The sequence below is a fragment of the Columba livia genome, chromosome 2, assembly GCF_036013475.1.
Source record: "Columba livia isolate bColLiv1 breed racing homer chromosome 2, bColLiv1.pat.W.v2, whole genome shotgun sequence".
Lineage (NCBI taxonomy): Eukaryota > Metazoa > Chordata > Aves > Columbiformes > Columbidae > Columba > Columba livia.
The window spans coordinates 8,070,279-8,088,843 of NC_088603.1; the positions used below are offsets into that span (position 1 = coordinate 8,070,279).

Consider the following 18,565-nt stretch of genomic DNA (forward strand, 5'->3'; position numbering starts at 1 on the left):
CAAACCATATTTTTTCTCTTCCCTATGCTCTTTGCTCTTGTGGATATGAACTAGATCATATTTGGAACCCAAGACAGGTCAGCAGCACGTCGTACAGCCAAGAAACACATTTGGTGCACTAACTACATACCCACGTTAACATACTATTATAAATTTGATTTAAAGCCACTACATTTAAGATGCCATAACTAGCAAGTGTGCTATTAGAAATAAAATCTGAACAGTAACATAAGCTAGGTAATTGAAATAGCTTTCTACATAGGAAGCACCAAATTCTGTGTATTCTTAGGGCTTTGACAGATGAGTTTTGGCAAATATTACTGAAAAGGCTCAAGGTGCGTGATGTCTTTCCATGTTTCAGCCAAAGGCTGAATCCTGCGACAGAGGTGGCAGAAGAGAACATTCCATTGCACTTGACTCACTGTCCAACGTGAATTTGAGGTAGAAACCCTTAACAAACTGGAGTGTCCCCTTTTTGCCATACGGCTGGTAACTTCCCACTGAGCATCAGCAGAGATGAGCTCACCAAGGGTCTCCAGATCCTGGCCAGTAACGCAATGCACAGCGATAGCAATGGAGCAGCACAGGCTGGGTCAGGTTAAAAGGCATTTATTTTAAAAAATATAATAATAATAATAAAATAGGTCTTTAAATCTCGCATTGCATCTAGAAATCTCAGATTACCTTACTCATTTCTCCAATTTCCCAACAGTGCCATTTTACCCGGTGTTGAAGCAGAATGGCACGTGGTGCTTTCTTACAGAAACCCGTGTCCACCTTACGCTAATACTACCCCGTTTCCCCAAAAATAAGATCTACCCCAAAAATAAGCCCTAGCATGATTTTTGAGGATGCTCGAAATGTAAGCCCTACTCCAAAAATAAGCCCTAGTTACAGTTCATTTAAAAAATCAATTTAAATAGTGTCCAGGCAGCTATACATGTAAAAAAAAAGTGTTAAGTTTTGGAGAAAAAAATAATATAAGACCCTGTCTTATTTTTGGGGAACAGGGTAAGTGCTGGTAGGAGTAAACTCTGTTGAGTAACTGAAGTGACCATGCTTACCAGAAATGGAAATAAAAGGGTGAGCAAATGACTTCAGAAAGGATTAAACCCCAATACAGAAGAATAAACCGCAAGTTGAAAAGAAGATGCAAGAAGAGGTAGAAAACAGGCAATACCTAAATCCTCCTGGGCCAGCAGAAAATGACTCATTGCTAATGACACGCGCTGTCAGCCGCTAGCGCAGGCAGGACCGAACTGTTTTCAACAGTGTGCGATGGAAATCCAATGAGACCAGAAATTCTGACATGTTTTCTTTAAAGTAATCAAAACAGCCCTACCGTTTTCTACCAGATAAACTTTAAAAAATACCCTTAAAGAATTGGAATGCCAGGTGACACCATAGTAAAGAAGTAATAAGTTATTTAGTAAATGTAGACTCACGTAGATTAATAGATCAAGCGAGTATCAGGGGTGGAGGGAATAAGGAACACAGACTATCAAATGGATTTAGTAAACTATTTTCTTTTAAGAAATAATACGGGAAAATACCTCCTAACACAACCAAAAGGCCTGGGAGGTGATCTGGCCAGCCTGCTGCCCAAAGCAGGTCACACACAGGCAGCTCCACACACGGTCTGCAAATATTTCGGAAGTTCTATTTGTTGTTTACGTAGCTGTGTAATTATACACGGCGCTGAAAAGTGATGGTGGGACCCTATTTGAAATAACTTATAGCCTAAAACAAACCAAGTACAAACAGAGATCGGGGCATAAAGGTGATATTTAGATGGCCTAAATCACACCTAAAGCCCTTCATTTCGTATTTCCTACGAGGTGGCTCTAAGAACTCCCTGCTCAAAGCTCAGTCCTTCTGAATCGTGTTTCAGCAGCACCCGGTTCTCTCTTCTGACTAAGCACAAAGAGTTCAGCAGAATATGAGTGCGTGCCCTCCTATTCATTAGTAAGCTCCTTTAGAGTAGTAAAATAAATATCATTAGTCTTTTAAAGCTTTGAAAGAAAACAATTCAGCGAAAAACCATCTCAATACCGCTGAAAAAGAAACCGAGGTGGCATGACGAGGGGAGCCAGAATTCGGCCTCTGCCCTGTCCCCAAGGCCCATTACTAATCGCTGTTATGGAATATGCTCCCACGCCACGTGACGTGGTCCCTTCCATGCAGCTGCATGTTCCCCAGGTTCAGATTGGGCTACGTATCGGGGGACAAACAGAAAAGGAAGGGGAGAAAGGAAGGGGAGAAAGGAAGGGGAGAAAGGAAGGGGAGAAAGGAAGGGGAGAAAGGAAGGGGAGAAAGGAAGGGGAGAAAGGAAGGGGAGAAAGGAAGGGGAGAAAGGAAGGGGAGAAAGGAAGGGGAGAAAGGAAGGGGAGAAAGGAAGGGGAGAAAGGAAGGGGAGAAAGGAAGGGGAGAAAGGAAGGGGAGAAAGGAAGGGGAGAAAGGAAGGGGAGAAAGGAAGGGGAGAAAGGAAGGGGAGAAAGGAAGGGGAGAAAGGAAGGGGAGAAAGGAAGGGGAGAAAGGAAGGGGAGAAAGGAAGGGGAGAAAGGAAGGGGAGAAAGGAAGGGGAGAAAGGAAGGGGAGAAAGGAAGGGGAGAAAGGAAGGGGAGAAAGGAAGGGGAGAAAGGAAGGGAAAAGGCATAAAAGTAATAAAGAAAAAAAATATCAACCCCACGCCTCCACAACTTGACCTAACAACACTTAGAGTCTTTAGACAGCTAACACATGTCTATCACAACACTTTCCCAAAGCCGAGTGAAACAAGGAGAGCGGTGCACCTTAGAAGATCCAGGAGAGCTGAGAGCCCGAGCTCCAGCTCAACAAGTCTGTACATGTCCGAGACAGTCATGACTTCACTTTTTTGAAGTGTGAGCACATTAATGAAGTATAGACAAGAAACTCTCATTGGTCTAAAAAGGCTTTTAAAACAACACGTTCAAGCTGACAAGTTAAAACCAGGTTCTTTTTGCCTATCAAGACAGCCTAAAGCAATTAAAATTCAAAAAGACATAATAATTGAAAAAAGTAAACTGAAAATATTCTTAGGACAGTGTTTCTTTACAGCAAGTTATCAGTTATTTGAAATCCTTATTGACAGTCTCTGCTTAACAAGCCTTAAGATCAAGATTTTCTGCTTGTCCATGAAGCAGGTATATCAATACACACAGTGAACCTTCCCTGTTCTATTCTACCGGTGTGTCCTTATCTGAAAGACCACACGTAGAGCACACCAAAATACAGGAGTCAGTTTACCAAGCTTTTGTGCTTATTCTTTACCAACAAACACATCCAAACCAGAAATTATTGTATGTCCAAGCTGTACAGAGCACAGGACAGGACAAAGAATACCCTCCCATTCCGTTACAAAAAGAAGCGACAGAATAACCAGCTACGAGCCAACCCTGACTGCTACATGAGAGACCTCAGGGAAATAATTTCTTTAAATAATCTCGCTTACAGATCATTTATTTCCTGAGTTACCCTCCCCATTTCTGGGCCCCATTCTCTGCTAAAGGGTTTCTGGAAGACACAGGCAGAAAAATAAATTAGAATTCCCGCTGAATCTGTTTTGCACTCTCCTTTGTATAAATCTCTAGCAGGACGCCTGACGCAAGGTTAATTGTGCAAAACATGAATGAGGACAAATTGTGTGTCAGAAGACTGGAGCAGCAGCGATAACCAGTGTTTCCCAGAGCCCGACGGCTCGTACATCCCACCCCCTCTGCTCCCTCTAGAGCAATCCTGCTGCGAGCTGCTCTTCCTAAACCCGCGTCCCTACGGCTTAGAGAACATTAACTGTGGCACAGCGTTTGCCCAGGAGGCTGAAAGTAAAACTGATGAGAATTCTAACGGTTTCATTGAACGCCTCCTTAAAAAAAAGGTTATAGTTATGCTAGTAAATTAAACATAGTTGATGTTGGCCTTGAGACTGACCAGCGCAGATCAGCCCACATCCACGCTATCAAATTCTCAACCTCCCAAACGAAGCACAACACATAAACTACGTTGGGAACGGCGCTGAGAACCATTTGGAAGGGAGGGTTGTACCTGTACAAGCAACCGCTGCGGTGATGGGACAGCAGGGGGATGGTGTCCAGGGACTCCAAACATCCCCTGTTGGGTTTTTGTTTGTTACGAGCACAGACACTGAAGAGGCCGAGTGCTCCAGGTGCCAGAACGCTATTGCTGCTACAGCCAGGCCACTAATGCAAGCACAAGCAAGAATTAGCCCAATTTATAAATGGTGACATTTAAGGTAATTGAACAGAACAGTTCTTTCCTCCTTGTTTTGAATTTAATTTCAAAATTCTCTTTTCCAAGCCTTTCTTCACAATGAAAAGCATCTGGCCCATTTTTAAGTGAAGTTCTAGTCTCATGCAGTTCAGTGGGTCATGGTATGAAACAAACACACCACACTCTCTTGCTTTTATTACGAGGAGGGGGAAAGAAAAGGGAGAGGAGAAAGAAAAAAGTAGGAGCAGAAACAAAAACATAACAGAGAACAGGTACTATGGACTGGGAAACTGAAAGGCCAGGAGAGAAGATGAAAGCAGAGGAAGACGATGAGTCTTTGGAAGCAACTCCCAGAAGCTTTCAGAGCACGTATCTCGAGGGTAAGAGGAGGCCTTCACCACCCAGACGCCTAATGGGAAAGCAAAACAACAGAACGAACAGCCCAACGCGTCTGTGAAGACGTCGGGGACAACTGTTTTCACCAAGATGGGGACGCCAGAAGAGCAGTTACTTCACACTTTGGCGCTATTAGGGCACAGCTCCGTTCTGAACGGCGCAATGTGTGCGGCGATTTGGCTGGAAATGGTGACGAGAAGCACTTGCTGTGCCAAGGAAAAGGGAAGAAACGAGAGCAGGAGGAGAAGGACAATTTTTTTATCTTCAATTAAGAGAAATAAGAACAGGAAATTTCAACCAACTCTTTGAACTTGTTGCTCAAATCTCTTGAGAACGTGACTTAAATGAGGACTGGCAGTTATTGCACTGGAATACGCACAAAGTATCCCAGTGCAGGGGAAAGATAGGAGATGAGGGTTGAACAATGCAGGCTGCATCAAAAGCAGCCAGTAATAAGGGTCTGAAACTAGAAAGAATCGTATTAGGAATGGAAACAAGGGCATTTTAATGAATATAAAGGAAGGGATAAAAATCAGAGCAGATAAAAGCACAGCATGCATTATTACCACTGTGCAATATAAAAGGCAAACAAAGTTTCAGGAATATTTAAGAAGCAAGAATAAAAACAGAAAAACCAGTACATAGCGATGTTAGAGAAGAACAAACGGAAAACAAAACAGAATCAAACACTATTCTTTGTATTTCAGCCTTCATAAAACAGATTTATTGCAGCCAATACTAAAAACTGATTCTGTTATTAGGCTAAATAATCAGGGAAAGTCAAGTCAGCAAGACAGGAAGAAATTCACACTATAATTCACAGAATCACAGAATGTCAGGGGTTGGAAGGGACCTGGAAAGCTCATCCAGTGCAATCCCCCCATGGAGCAGGAACACCCAGATGAGGTTACACAGGAAGGTGTCCAGGCGGGTTGGAATGTCTGCACAGAAGGAGACTCCACAACCCCCCTGGGCAGCCTGGGCCAGGCTCTGCCACCCTCACTGGGAAGAAGTTTCTTCTCAAATTTAAGTGGAACCTTTTGTGTTCCAGTTTGAACCCATTGCCCCTTGTCCTACCATTGGTTGTCACTCAGAAGAGCCTGGCTCCATCCTCCTGACACTCACCCTTTATATATCTGTAAACATTAATGAGGTCTCCTCTCAATCTCCTCTTCTCCAAGCTAAAGAGCCCCAGCTCCCTCAGCCTTTCCTCCATCATCTTCGTTACCCTAAAACAGCAAAAATAATTGCTAACCTAGGAGTGATCATCTTCCATAGTACAGTCCTGGTGAACTTAAGATAGGTCAGCAACAACAAACTAGAGCACTCAAAGGGTATTTATTCACAAATTATTCTCAGTTGAGGTAGGATAATATGACAAGGAAGTTCCTTGCACCAGGACCTGCATAAGGGAATTCATACACATGGAAGAGTTGTATGCGGCACATGGCTGGCGTTCCAAACATTTTAGAGGACAAGATCTCAATAAAAAGCATTCTGATCAATTGTAAAATGGTCCATATCAACGAAGTGAAACTTGATAAAGACTATAAAAGCTCTGAAAGATGTATCAGGGAAGTCAACATTATGATGCTATAGAGGTTAAGCTTGTTCAGTGCAGAACAAGGGAGACAATCTCCTAATAAATAACAATGTATTATAAAAAAATGGTTCTCCATATCAACTGTGAAAAGCCTTAACTGTAAGTAGTACAAGACAAAACTGGCTTAATCAGAATATTTATTTTAAGCCTTAAAAAATTAGTTACTGAAACCAATTGCCTAGAGAAGCAGTGGAATCACATTCACCAAATACTTTAAGAACAAGTTGGAGAAACATTTGTCAGAAATGGTACAGATACACAACACAGAAGGACGAGCGAGATCCCCCTGAAGTCTTTTTTGGCCATACAGTCCCATTCATCTGTGGTGATATTACACAACTAAAGAGTCGTTTTATTCAAAAGAATTTCATTGTGCTTATCCATTCTGCACTTCAGGAAAAAAAGAATATCATATTCTATAGTCAAGAAATGGCTTTCAAAAGCAAAAAGTGCCCAAATTTTAATACAACATAGCTGTCCCTTTATTAATAACAATATGGAGCCATCCTATCATGTTTTGTTGAGAACAACTTCACTAAGAACGCTGCAGACAGTCTTCACTGCCAAAGACAGGAGGGTACACACCAGTATAGGAACAGCACTGGTTCCAGCAGCCCCGGGGTGTTCCAGAAGTCGTTCTGGATTAGCTAAGGCAATGATTTTTTGGCAATAATGTATTGTCGGTAATGATGCAGCAGAAGAGAAAAGAAGGCCTCTTTTTTTTATCCTCCCCCTGCCCAAAGCCAAAAGTCTGGAAGGAAACATCCTAGTTCAATAGGGTTTCCAGCAGTTTCTTCAAGAAAAGCAATTAGAACATCGAAAAATACAGCTTTGAAAATTAGTAATTATATATTTATATTGCAATGGCTGGCAATAGGATTGGGTGCATGTGTGATTTAATAAAAATACTTCCAAAACTGTGAAAGTAAGAATATTCTGAAAGAAACAAGATCTAGTGTTATTTTATTATAATGCCATGTTATTGTAATGCCTGTATATTGATGTAGGGAGGAGCTTTCAGAACACCGTTAACATAAAACACTTATGCTGTTATTTGAGGGTACTTTGAATATTCAATTCAAGAATGATTCTGAGGATCAAAGTGAGAGCCGATGTTCCTTATTTAATCAATGCCAATGTTTGGGGCAAGAATCAGTTTGATGGGAACAACTCACCTGTCTATATGTTGTGAAGTACAGCATTTAAAAACAAAAAACACACAAACCAACCAGCATATATAACATGACTATAGAATGTAAAAACCTCTGACAACCTCCTGTAGCAACTCCTTCAATAGAGACAGCGAAAAACGCCCAAACACCCTCAAATCTCAGGCAGCCAAGGCTGGAGCTTTGCAAAAGCTGGAGCTGCGTCTCCTCCCTCGCGCTGTCACAAACACGTTTCTCTGCCAGGTCAGTTTTAACCCAGCTCAGCTTCCAGCGCCTGGGTCAGCACAAGGCAGAGAACAAACAGCTGGAGTTGGGGGGGGGGGGGGCGCTTCGCCACTAGAACTTAATGGTGTTCTTGAAGCAAGTGCCCAAACTTATTTTGACTAACCCATCTATCAGTTCAGGAGTGGCATGAATGGGAATGTTCGGTGCCATCGTTCTGGTAAAAACAAAATTTAAAAAAAAAATGCAGAATTCAATACAAGTTACTAGCAGTGTTTTGCTACAGTAAAATCTTGCTTAACTGCATTTATCCAAACTATGTGAATCATGCAGATTGCATGAATTGATAATAAAATAGATTCAACATAGAGAGGCGAAAAGCTTTCAATGTTTTTTGAAACTGTTAGTCGCTTAATTGTTTGCTATTTCATGACATTTTAGGGCACCTATGACAAAGCTAAATCTATAGCATCAGTGTATAATAAGGGAGCGATGATTAGTGGTGGATGAGGACATTCTGTTTTCCCTAGTTATACCTGACCCTGGTGCCCTCCAACACTGCTGTGGGACAGCTGAGCCGAGGAGGAAAGAGATAAAACACAACTCCAGCCTGAGAAACAAAGAGTTCACCTATTCTCAACAAGCCAACAGCTTCGGAAAACCATCTCTCAACTCAAATTACGATAAAGAATAGAAATGTCCATTTCCAATTACTTATCTTCTGAAAGAACAATGACAAGAAGTAGGAGTTGAACATGCTAACGAGAAAGAAAAAAAATATCCACAAGCAAAGCCAAGAAAATTGAAGTGTTTTATTGTTTTAAGCTGGGAAAAGCCTCCTATGTCACTGAATACAGAACGAAAAGATGTCTGGTGTGTAGATGGCTCAAAGAGTGGAAACCAAGACACTGGGTTCTTATTCCTACTTGTGCAAAGACATGCCTTATAACCAGTATACCTCATTTGCTGAGATGTCACACACTGTCACTTCACTTGGTCTGTCATCAAACTGTCCAATAGCTCTTGGAGGTCCTCTCATGACAAGTGCTGCAGAAGTTCAATGGACCATCAAATACAAAAAACTTAACGAATTAAAAACCCTCAGGTAAAAAAAACCAACCCTCAAAGAATTCTTCATTTGCAAGTGCAATCTGTTTCATACTGGGAAAACTGTTAGCCAAGGTTATAGAAAGATATTTATTCCCAACGTTAAGCCTAATCTCACTCACCCTTAAGATACAAGTGAAGACACCACTTCATGTTAATCAGCGCTTCAACAACTTTGATAACGCGGCAAAACAATTTTATAAAACTCACTATGCGTAACAACTTCCACGGTCACCCGTCTCATAAGTCCTATCAAGAAATAAAACTCAGAATATTAATACAGAGATCGTTTGCCAGAGATCATTTACCCCCTGAGCAGAACAGTCTTGTCAGCAGTTCAAGCCGGGTCACTATGTGAGAACTGCAGAAGAGCACTGGGGAATAACACGAAGGTGATGGAGGAACCCGAGCAGCGTGGGCTACCCGAGGGAACGGCACCGAGCTCCCACGGACCCGCTGCACATCGGGTCCTGTTCTACAGGGGACCAGGACGGCCTCCAAAGAGCCGCCGCCGCGTCCTGACCACGGAGCCAACTCCAGCGCCTCAGCCCTTCGCGCTGTGTCATCCAGTCTGCCCCTTCTGGCCTTTGGCCAAGCATTTTGACACGTGGTTTGTCCAAGCAGCAGCCTTGGCCGCTCTGCTTTAACACCTTAACCCTTCTCCGTGCAATACTTGTACAAAGCCCATCAATCAAAATCCTTCAGTCTTGCCAGGTAGAAATGACTTTTCTTAAGTGTGAACGCATATTTCAGAAGACTTCTATTGTATAACACGATATTAATTTTACATTTGCCAACGTTTAATTCTGAAGTGAGAAAAGGGCAGGCAAGTAAAGATGCAAATATCACACAGGAGGTGTGTGACAAACTAAAGAAACATAGCTGAGCTATAGAGAATCCATCCAACACATTAAGGTTCTTTTGAAATGAGTGCAGGTAGCTTTAAATAGTGACTTGCTCTAATGCAAGTGCAGCTAAAGTATTAATAAAAATTCTTAAATAATCATTTCCTGGCAAAGATGCTATGCTTCCACGTCCTCAAAACCACCTGCATGCGTGAAATTTGAAAACCTACGGCAGCTTACATTGGCCAAACTAATGAAAAACTAGGCCAAAAATTAAAACATAGGTAATTAAACACACACAAAGTTTTCCACAAATTTCTTGTTTTTTGAAGTTATTATCCTACGCTGTTTTAAACCACACATTTGAAAAAAAAAAATAACTTAAACCATACATCAAAGCCTGCTGGATGCTGAAAATAGAATTTAAAATGAGCTTAGATACTGACTTACAAAGTAACTGTTATCATGATCACAATCAATGAGACTTCTGCTACTGAATTTCTGCTAAGCAGCTACATCTGTTTGTGCTTATAACCTGCACCGATGAAGAAAGCTCTAGTACTTAAAATGGATTTCAAAAATGTTTACTGCACCTGTACGATATATTCTGATACATTTTCATGAGTAACCAGCTGTTCATACAATGACGATATATTTAAAACAGAACCAATACTCTTCCCCTGCAACTTCTTTTTGATCACATCCCTGTCCTTCAGGTCCACAGCCTGGAAGCTGAGGTAAAAGTCAAGTGCAGGAGTCAAGTTTCCAAGAGTTCAGGCGACAGGATGAGATGGCCCCTAATTATTTCCATTTTTCCTATACAATAATACCAGCAAGACTTCTTTTCTAACCATGCACCTGAAAGCTTCTTTCCCTCACATCACATTGTGTCTTCAGTAATGCAACTTCATTCTCCTTTCTTGCGTTTCGTGCCATCTCTCCACCTTTTAAATACATTTGAAAGCTGATACTACCACAATATTTCCCTCATTCATTGCTTTGATTATAGTCCTGTGTGTTCTTCCTGATGAACTGTATCACAGCCAACTTGCTTGCTCTCCATCTCAAGGCTCTGCGTGGCCTATTCCAAGCTCTGCCTCTTAAATCTGAACCGCAGCTCTACAGAAATACCCAGTTGTCAAAACGTAAGGGAGAAAATACAAGTGTCTGCCCAGCACTTTAGGCAGGAAACAAACTATCTGTGAAGATCCTCGGGGCGACAGTGCTGCCCTCCTTTAAATGTAGCCTCCAAGTCTGATGCCTATGAATCATTCACCGATGCGGAGATAGCCCGGGTACTTGAACTTCTGCATGTTCTTTTGCTCACAGCATTCTCACAGCTCCCCTGTGCTTTCCCAACACATTTCTTCCATGTAGATGCTGTCTTATCTTCACATTTAAATTAAGAAATTGTTTGTGCAGAAGCAATCTTTGCTTATGCATCTGTGCTGTGTGTAGTATAGCAGTGCTCCGGCCTCTAGGCACAATTACAACATCAATAATAAAAATCAACCGTTCACCTAAGATTGAGTCTCCTAACAACGCTCTTCATGAAGCTGTATCGTTCAAACAGTGACACAAAGCTGTCCCAGTGTCACACTCTACTATCGGTAACTCTCCAGGTCCTGACGCCACTGATGAACCTATAGGTTCATCACTTATAGGAAGCCTCAGCCATTCCCTGTACATACCTGTGCCCGCAGCACCACTGGAATTTGTGCTGATAACCAGGTGACACGCAGGACGACAGAGAGCGAGCAGATCCGTCCTGCGCTCCCTTCCCAAAAGCCTCTCTCTGAGAAGAGCTGCGAACCCTTGGCACCTCACAGCAGCAGATCCAAGGCAGTTTTCCATCTGTCTGCTTAAACTCATCAAATTTGCTTAAAAACATGGCCTTCGAGAAGGTAAAAAAACAACCTACAGCATTCTCCAATATGGTTTTGTTCTTTAATGGAAGCATCCATAGCTCAGGAATTATTCTATTTTGGCTTTGCTGGTTTAATGCAGGGCTCTTCGTTTTATCATTACTTAGGCTGCACTTAGACTGAACATTCAGTGGAACATTTCCTATAATGGGATAAAGCGTTGAACAATTTGACTGGCTAATAGTGATTGAGACATGTGATTACAGTACAGAAAATGGTCTGACATATGCTCTTTTATCTGGTTTACATGAGGCACATTAATCCAACTGGAAAACACAGAAGTGAAAAGGAAGACAGGACCAAGTAGTCATATGAAAAATAAATATATAAATGTTTACTTCTTTTATTTCTGCATTTGCTTAGCTAATTGTGATCGGTACTTTGTAAATAGCAAAACTGATGAAATAAAACCATTTTCTCTCCAAAATGGATACAACTGAGAAAGACCAGTCTATATCTACTCTGTGAAAGTTAGAAAAAAATCACTAATTTTTTAATGAAACCTAAGTTTTTAAATAATTTATGACTTATACCATCACCTCGTTACCAACATGACAGGTTTTCCACAAAGGACTCCAGAAGGACACCAGCCAAGCCTAACACCACACCAGACAGGAACAATCATAATGTGAAGAGTATTGATTAATTTTAGTTTTTATCTCTGCTAATTTCAATTCTGGTTCTTACACAAACGCTTACAGTCATGTCAGCATAAGTACCTATTTAATTTCCTCCTAAAACCAGCAGACAATACTCCCGTGACATCAAAAACCTAACTGAGAACATGGAATTGCCTCTTTAGCAGCCACTTTTCCTCAGGAGCGTGTACACAACCTCAAACCGGCCTCCAAGACATGTCAATTTTCACAAACATCGCTGCTTTGCTTTCCGTGCGGACCGGTAAATTTCAGTTGTATTTGCATTTTTCTTCCTAAAACTTGTTTTAAGATGTTCAAAGGTTCCCTAGGTAAGGTTTGGATTCTATATGTAGAAATAAAAACAAAGTATGTAAAACTGAAGGAGATAAACCGAAGAACTTCACTGCCTGTATATGTTTGCCAAGTACTTTTGACTGTCGCTATATGAAAACTCGTACCAAGTGAATGCGTTAATTAAAAGAGGGAGCTGCAAACAACGCATCTCCACCAAAACCAGGGGGTAAACATTAAAATCTTGGAAGGGAAACTTTCATCGACAACAACAAAAAAACCCATACATCCCAAACTAAAGATAGTTCTGTCGGGGGATGTTTATAGCTGTAAAACCAGATTATAATAGAGGGAAAGCAAAGACTTTGTGTGCATTTTGGTCCATCCAGCCCAGCAGAATCAACCTCGCACTGTGACACTGGGAAAGTGACAGCGAGGTCAGGGAAGCAGCACCTGGTCAAACACCCTCACTGGGTGTCAAACTGCGAGCGCTCCCACAAAACAAAGGGAAACAAAACCCTGACACCCCCGGGGCTCCAGCAGCCCCCCGCAATCGCGACGTTTCGCCTCAAAACGCACTCGCCCGGCTTTGCCCTATTACCGCTGCCATCAGGTATGTCATGGCAAGATCTATAATGCTCAAAAATAACCCGCGGGGAGCGCAGCCAGCGCCGCTTCCACGGCCACCAGGCCCCGGCCAGCCCGGCCCGCCACCTCACGCCTCTCGGCGGCCAACACCGCCGCTCTGCCCGCTTCCCTCCGCAGGCTCCCGCACCCGCGCTGCGGGAACTTGCGAGCGGAGGGGAGAGGGGCGGAACCTGAGGAGCGGCCCCTCAGGGCGGGCAGCGGCGCGGCCGCCGGGGCGAACGAACGCCCGCGCCCCCGGCGGGGAGAGGCCGCGGTGAAGGGAAACCTGCCAAAGCCGAGGAAGAGGCACCCCCCCCCGCCTCTCCCCGCTGCTCCCCCCGCTTGTGTTTGTTGTGCTTCGCCGCTGTCCCGCCGGCGCGTCCCTCCGAGAGGCTCCCGCCTGACAGCTCCCCCAGCCGCTCCCCTCAGCCGGGGCCGCCGGCGGAGAAACTCCTGCCCCAACTTCGCGTGTGCGCGCCCGCACCCGCCCGCGCCGGGAGCCGGGGGGGGAGGGGGTGTTTCTTCTCGCCACCCGCCGAGAAGCGTCTTTTTTTTTCGCCAAAAAAAAAGGGGAGGGGGGGATGAAAAGGGAAAGAGACGAGGAACTACCGTCAAGCACAGGGAGTAGTAACCAGGCGACGCTGAAGGCAAACGAGCGTCCTGGAGGAGAAGAGACCCAAAAAGGAGAAGGGGGAAGGTGCAAAGGCAAAGAAAAAAAAAGGAGGAAGAGGGTGAAGGGGGAAGAGCTAAAGAGAAACTCCGAAGAAGGAGGAGAAGAAAGGAATAGGGGCGATGAAAGAAAAGTGGAAAAGGGAGAGCAGGCGGAGGAAGACAAAGGTGAAAAAGGAGGAGGAGGAGGAGGGGAAAGTGCAAAGGGGAGAGGAGGAGAAGAAAGAAGGGCCCTTCTCAAAATGGCATTAGGCAGGAGGGAGGGGGCGACGAGCAGCGAGTCTCCGCTGACAGCTCAGCCTGCGCCCGGCCGCCTGCCCCCTGCCCCTCTCTGCCTCGCACACACAAACGCTGAACTTACTTCTTTCTGGCTCTCTGGAAAGGGGAAGCGCCATCTTTGCGAGGCCGGCCCCTAGGTCTTTTGTCTGTGGCTGCTGCTGCTGCTGCTGGGGGGGGAGCTCCAGGCTCGGGGGGCTGCTGCTGCTGCTGAGGCGGCTCCACCACCGCCACCACCAGACTCTTGTCCTCCGTTGACATCCTAGTCAGCAGGACGAGAGAGACACATGGATGATGATGATGAGGATGAAGATGAGGATGGTGATGGGGATCCCGATGCTCCTCCTGCTCCCGCGGCTCCTCTCCTCCTCACCTCCGCCTCCTCCACCTCCGCCTCGCATTGCTGGCCTCAGCCGCCGCCGACCAGCACAGGTAGCAGGGGGAGCAGCATGGGGAGAGCGGGGAGGGGGGGGGGGCCGCGAAGAGAAAGAGCGCAGAGGAAGGAAGGGTCTCACACACAATAACACCCCCTCCCCGGCTCGGCGGGGTCTGTCGGGGCTGGGGGAGGTGAAGAGAGCGAGCGAGAGGCGGCTGATCCCGCCGCTGGGCTGCCCCCCTTCTCAGAGGCCCCGGGAGCTGGCGGCGGCTCCGGCTCCTGCGCTGCCCGGCTGCGGCGGCCGCCGCTTCATTGTACACTGGCCCTGCGCCCTCCCCCCGCGCAGAGCCCCCGGGGGCGGAGGAGGAGCAGGCGGCGGCGGCGGTGGCGGAGGCGGCAGGGGCCGAGGCCGAGCGGAGGAAGTTTTGACAGCTCCAGCTGTTGTGTGTGTCGAAGGCTGAGTCCGGCCGGGCTCCGCGTCCCCTTCCCAGCCGGGCCCGGAGCAGGAAGTTTAACTTTGGGGAAAGAAGGAGGAGGAAGGGTGAAAAAGGGGGAGGAGGAAAGGGGAGGAGGCGGCGGCTCCCTGCCCCCTCCCCGCGGGGTGGAGAAGGGATCCCGGCGCTGCCCTGGTGTGTAAACCCCCCCTCCCTTCCTCCCCCCGCCAGTGCGACACATAGACACAGAGCCCGCCCGCCGCCCTCCTCCCCCGCCGCGGCCCCACACTGCGCCTGCCCCGCCCGCCCCCCGCCCGTCCCCCGGCGCAGACACCCATCCGCCGCCACGCTGACCTCACGGGCTGGCTGCCGCGCCGGGCTGCGGGGAAAGCGCGGAGCCGCGGAGCGCGGACGGGACGGGGGCGCCACGGGGCGCTCCGGGCACCCTCCCCGCACCGCGCCCCGCGGCAGCGCGCTCGCTCCCCCACCCTCTCCCGCCTTTGTTTTGTATTTATTTTCCCCGCGGCCTCATGGGAGGGATTTTAAAAAAAAGCCAGCAAAAAGTCCCATCCGGATCAAAGTGGGTGCTTCGCAGCAGGGCGGCCCCGCGCAGTCCCCGCACCCCGGCTCAGCTCCCCGGGACGGCGGCTGCGGGGGCAGCGCATGGTGCCCGGCCGGGCGGCGCTCGCTCTTCCCGGGGAGCCCCCCGTTCCTCCCGCCGTGCGGAAATCAGCGAGCGGCGGGGAGCCGCGGCCGCCCCGGGGGAGGGGAGGGAGGGAGCGGAGTTCAGCGCTGTGTGCGACGGAGACAAAGTCTGGGGAGCGTGGCCGCCTTCCAGCAGCTCCGGCTGGAACAGCTGCGGCCGCTCGGGGCGGCGGGGGGGAGGCTCCCCCGGGCAGGGGCCTTGCTGGCTGCCTGCCCGCCCGGCTGCGCCGCGGCTCGGGGCGGGGTTAAGCCTCATTACACGGGATTTAACGTGTCCCCGAGGCCAGGAGGGACTCCGGCTCCGAGAAGGGGGGGAGAAAGCTACGGCGTCGCAGCCAGAGAAAAGTCCGGCCACGGGGCGAGGAAACGGGCCGCGCCCCCGGACTTTCCTCCCGGGCCCTGCCCCGGGGCGGAGCGGCCCCGCCGCTGCGGGACAGGCCGCCCAGCCGAGGGGCCGCCGCCGCGGCCCCGCACCGGGCGCCGCCCCGAGGGCAGCCCATGCGGCGGCTTCTGGCCCCCAGCCCTCCCGTTCCCGCGGCCCTGGCCCGGGCGTCCCCCCGCCCGCTGCCCGGAGCCGGAGCGGCGGGTGCGGAGGGAATAACTGGGTGCAGAGGTGCTTAATCATGAAATGGGTCGTGTGGACAGGAAAGAAATGAACCCGCCTGCCCTGCAGCCGCGCGTAGGTGACTCACGGTTGGGGCGGGTGTGTTTGAGAACTTTGCCGGACTTGGAGAAACCGTGGGGAGCGATACCGCCGAGATTCCAAATGCGCGCAGATACATCTTGAGAGCCCTGCACTGAGTGTTGATCCCTTGTCATTTATGTTTCTGTGAATCCCAGTTGATAAAGTGGCCCAGGGTAGCACACAGGTACAATAAGGAAGGGCGGGAGGAGGAGCTAATGTTAGTCACTATTTTTTTGACACAAACACGGCTCAATCCAGACCTTGACATTGTTCTTCCCAAATTTTTCACTTGTCAGCTTCAGAAATACTAAATTAAGGTGGTATGCTGTGGCAAATGTGATTCTGCTGGCCTGTGTCCTGGAAACCGTTTCATAACAAAAGAACCTTTGTCAGTTCATTTCCAAGGTTTGTGAGTAATTAAATTAGACCTTTGTGACATTTTCATGTCTATATGTGGAGGCAGAGGTAATACATTTACCTCCATCCATAGACATATACATATAAATGCATGCAATTATATAAAGCCATCCCTTTCCAGCCATGCAAGGACAACAGCTGGATTGTTGGCGTGACTTTCTTGGCCCTGTTATTGAAAAATGTACTAATTGCTGCCAAATTAAAATATATGTCTTGGGCTAAATGTCTGTATTACAAAGTCTGCAAATGACAATGTAGGTATGCTGCTCGTATGACTTCAGATATGGGAACTTAATCTGTTTACATCTTGTCTAACACAGAAGAAAGTGCCTTTGAATTCTAACTCGGGCAAGTTGGCATAATTTAAGTGAAAATATTAAATGCTATACAGGCCCAGACTTGGGTGGAGTAGAGAGAAAAAAAAACGTGAGGGAGAGGGAAGGAAAAGGCCACAGCCTCTGCACAGCGGGATGGCTGGTGTGGCATTTGCTGGAGTTGCCAGGTTGCCATCTGGTCCGCTAAAAAAAATGGCCATCTCGCGAAACACTGAGTGTGCGTGTACGGATGAGCCGCACATGCGCCACGGCCGGGGTGAGCCTTGCGTGTGTCACAGCTGCCGTGCGAGTGCCGATTGATGGGAGCCGAGACACGGGAGCTGGCGGTGGCTCAAGTCGGCTGCCGGGAGTGCGGGGAGTGACTGTCACATCCCGCCGCAGAAATGGGCTCGGCAGGATCGCCGGGTCACTTGTCCACACCTGGTTCATGGTCCTCGCAGGTAAACGTCGTTCAGTGCCTTTAGATCACCTGGAAGTGGTTGAGCTTTTGGGCTTTGTCTTTTATGCGAAAGCAGATGTGTGTTTTTAACTTTTTTCTCCACTGTTTTTTCATATATTAACTATATGTAGCTATCTGAATGGAGACAGGACAAAGTTACCTCTGGTGTAGCATAGTCTAGGACAAGAGCACATTAAGGGACTTCCGCCTATTAATTATAGTCTTGTGCCTTATCTCATTACGTGTCCAAACAAAGCCAGGCAGGTCCGTGCTGGGAACTGCTGCAGCCACTGCTGGGGCAATCAAAGGTGTGAAGAGCTGGGCAGGACTAAATGAAACCTGTGAGCAGGAACCCAAAGCGGAGATGGAATTGTAGGAAACGGTATTTGCTAGTGTTATTTATCCCTCAGTGGAGGCAGGGAGACAAGCCAGGAGATATTGTGTCACCAAACATAAATCCAGGGTGGGAGCGCTTTGTTGATTCAGGTTATTTGAACAGCTCTGTCAGAAACGTTTTTACATTTATACCTGGCCAACGTAGCCACCTATTATAAATTATCTCCGTTTGGAAAACACACTTTTTTATAGCAAAGATATAATATTAAATGAACAGGCCCTCTGCCTTACTGAATGTTAAGAGATCTTCCAGTTCATTGTAAATTAACTCAGGTGAGCTGCTTTTTTTAACTTTCAAGGGCAGGCAGCTTTGAAACTTTCAACTAGAGTTTTACATTCTAGCCCTCTTTAAAATAAATATTTCAGTGGTTTTGGAGCTGTTGCTGAAATGTAAGTCAGACCCTTGCAGTACTGATTAAACAAGCCATAGTAACAGTTTTCACTTCAAAATGTCTTAAGTTGTCTCAGCGTGCTTAAAGACAAAGAGCGATATTTTCATGCACAATAATAGACCAAGTTGAAGATGGGACACTGTCTTAAATGATCCTATTATAGGAATAATTAAAGGAAAGTGACAACTGGTATATAAATACCATTGTATTATTACACAACTAAAGCAGTGTATGTAACAGAAATAATGAGAAAAGTATTCCAGATTCTATCAAGAAAGGGATCTAGATATTTTGTCTTCTATGACATCAGTTCACAACTTTGGCAGTTTAATGATTCACTATTCTATATAAACCGAATATAAACCAAAAA

The 18,565-nt window shown here is 46.7% G+C and overlaps 1 protein-coding gene and 1 long non-coding RNA gene across 17 annotated transcripts in view; one reads left to right on the forward strand and one right to left on the reverse strand.

Moving 5' to 3' along the window:
• Positions 1-14,524, reverse strand: part of KMT2C (lysine methyltransferase 2C) — a 204,705-nt gene extending 190,181 nt beyond the window's left edge. For 15 of the 16 annotated variants that reach the window (XM_065050408.1, XM_065050407.1, XM_065050411.1 and 12 more), the window contains exons 1-2: positions 14,390-14,524; positions 14,102-14,278 (exon numbers count right to left, since the gene is read on the reverse strand). In XM_065050408.1, coding sequence (XP_064906480.1) covers positions 14,102-14,277 — 176 coding nt within the window. In that variant the 5' untranslated portion in view covers position 14,278; positions 14,390-14,524. Of the gene's footprint in view, positions 1-13,680; positions 13,809-14,101; positions 14,279-14,389 lie in introns of those variants that run through there. The other variant, XM_065050413.1, reaches the window with a different exon arrangement.
• LOC110356027 (uncharacterized) overlaps positions 13,811-18,565 on the forward strand; it is a 35,757-nt gene continuing 31,002 nt past the window's right edge. The window contains exon 1 of the long non-coding RNA XR_002409069.2: positions 13,811-13,908. This is a non-coding gene — a long non-coding RNA (uncharacterized LOC110356027). The remainder of the gene's footprint in view (positions 13,909-18,565) is intronic.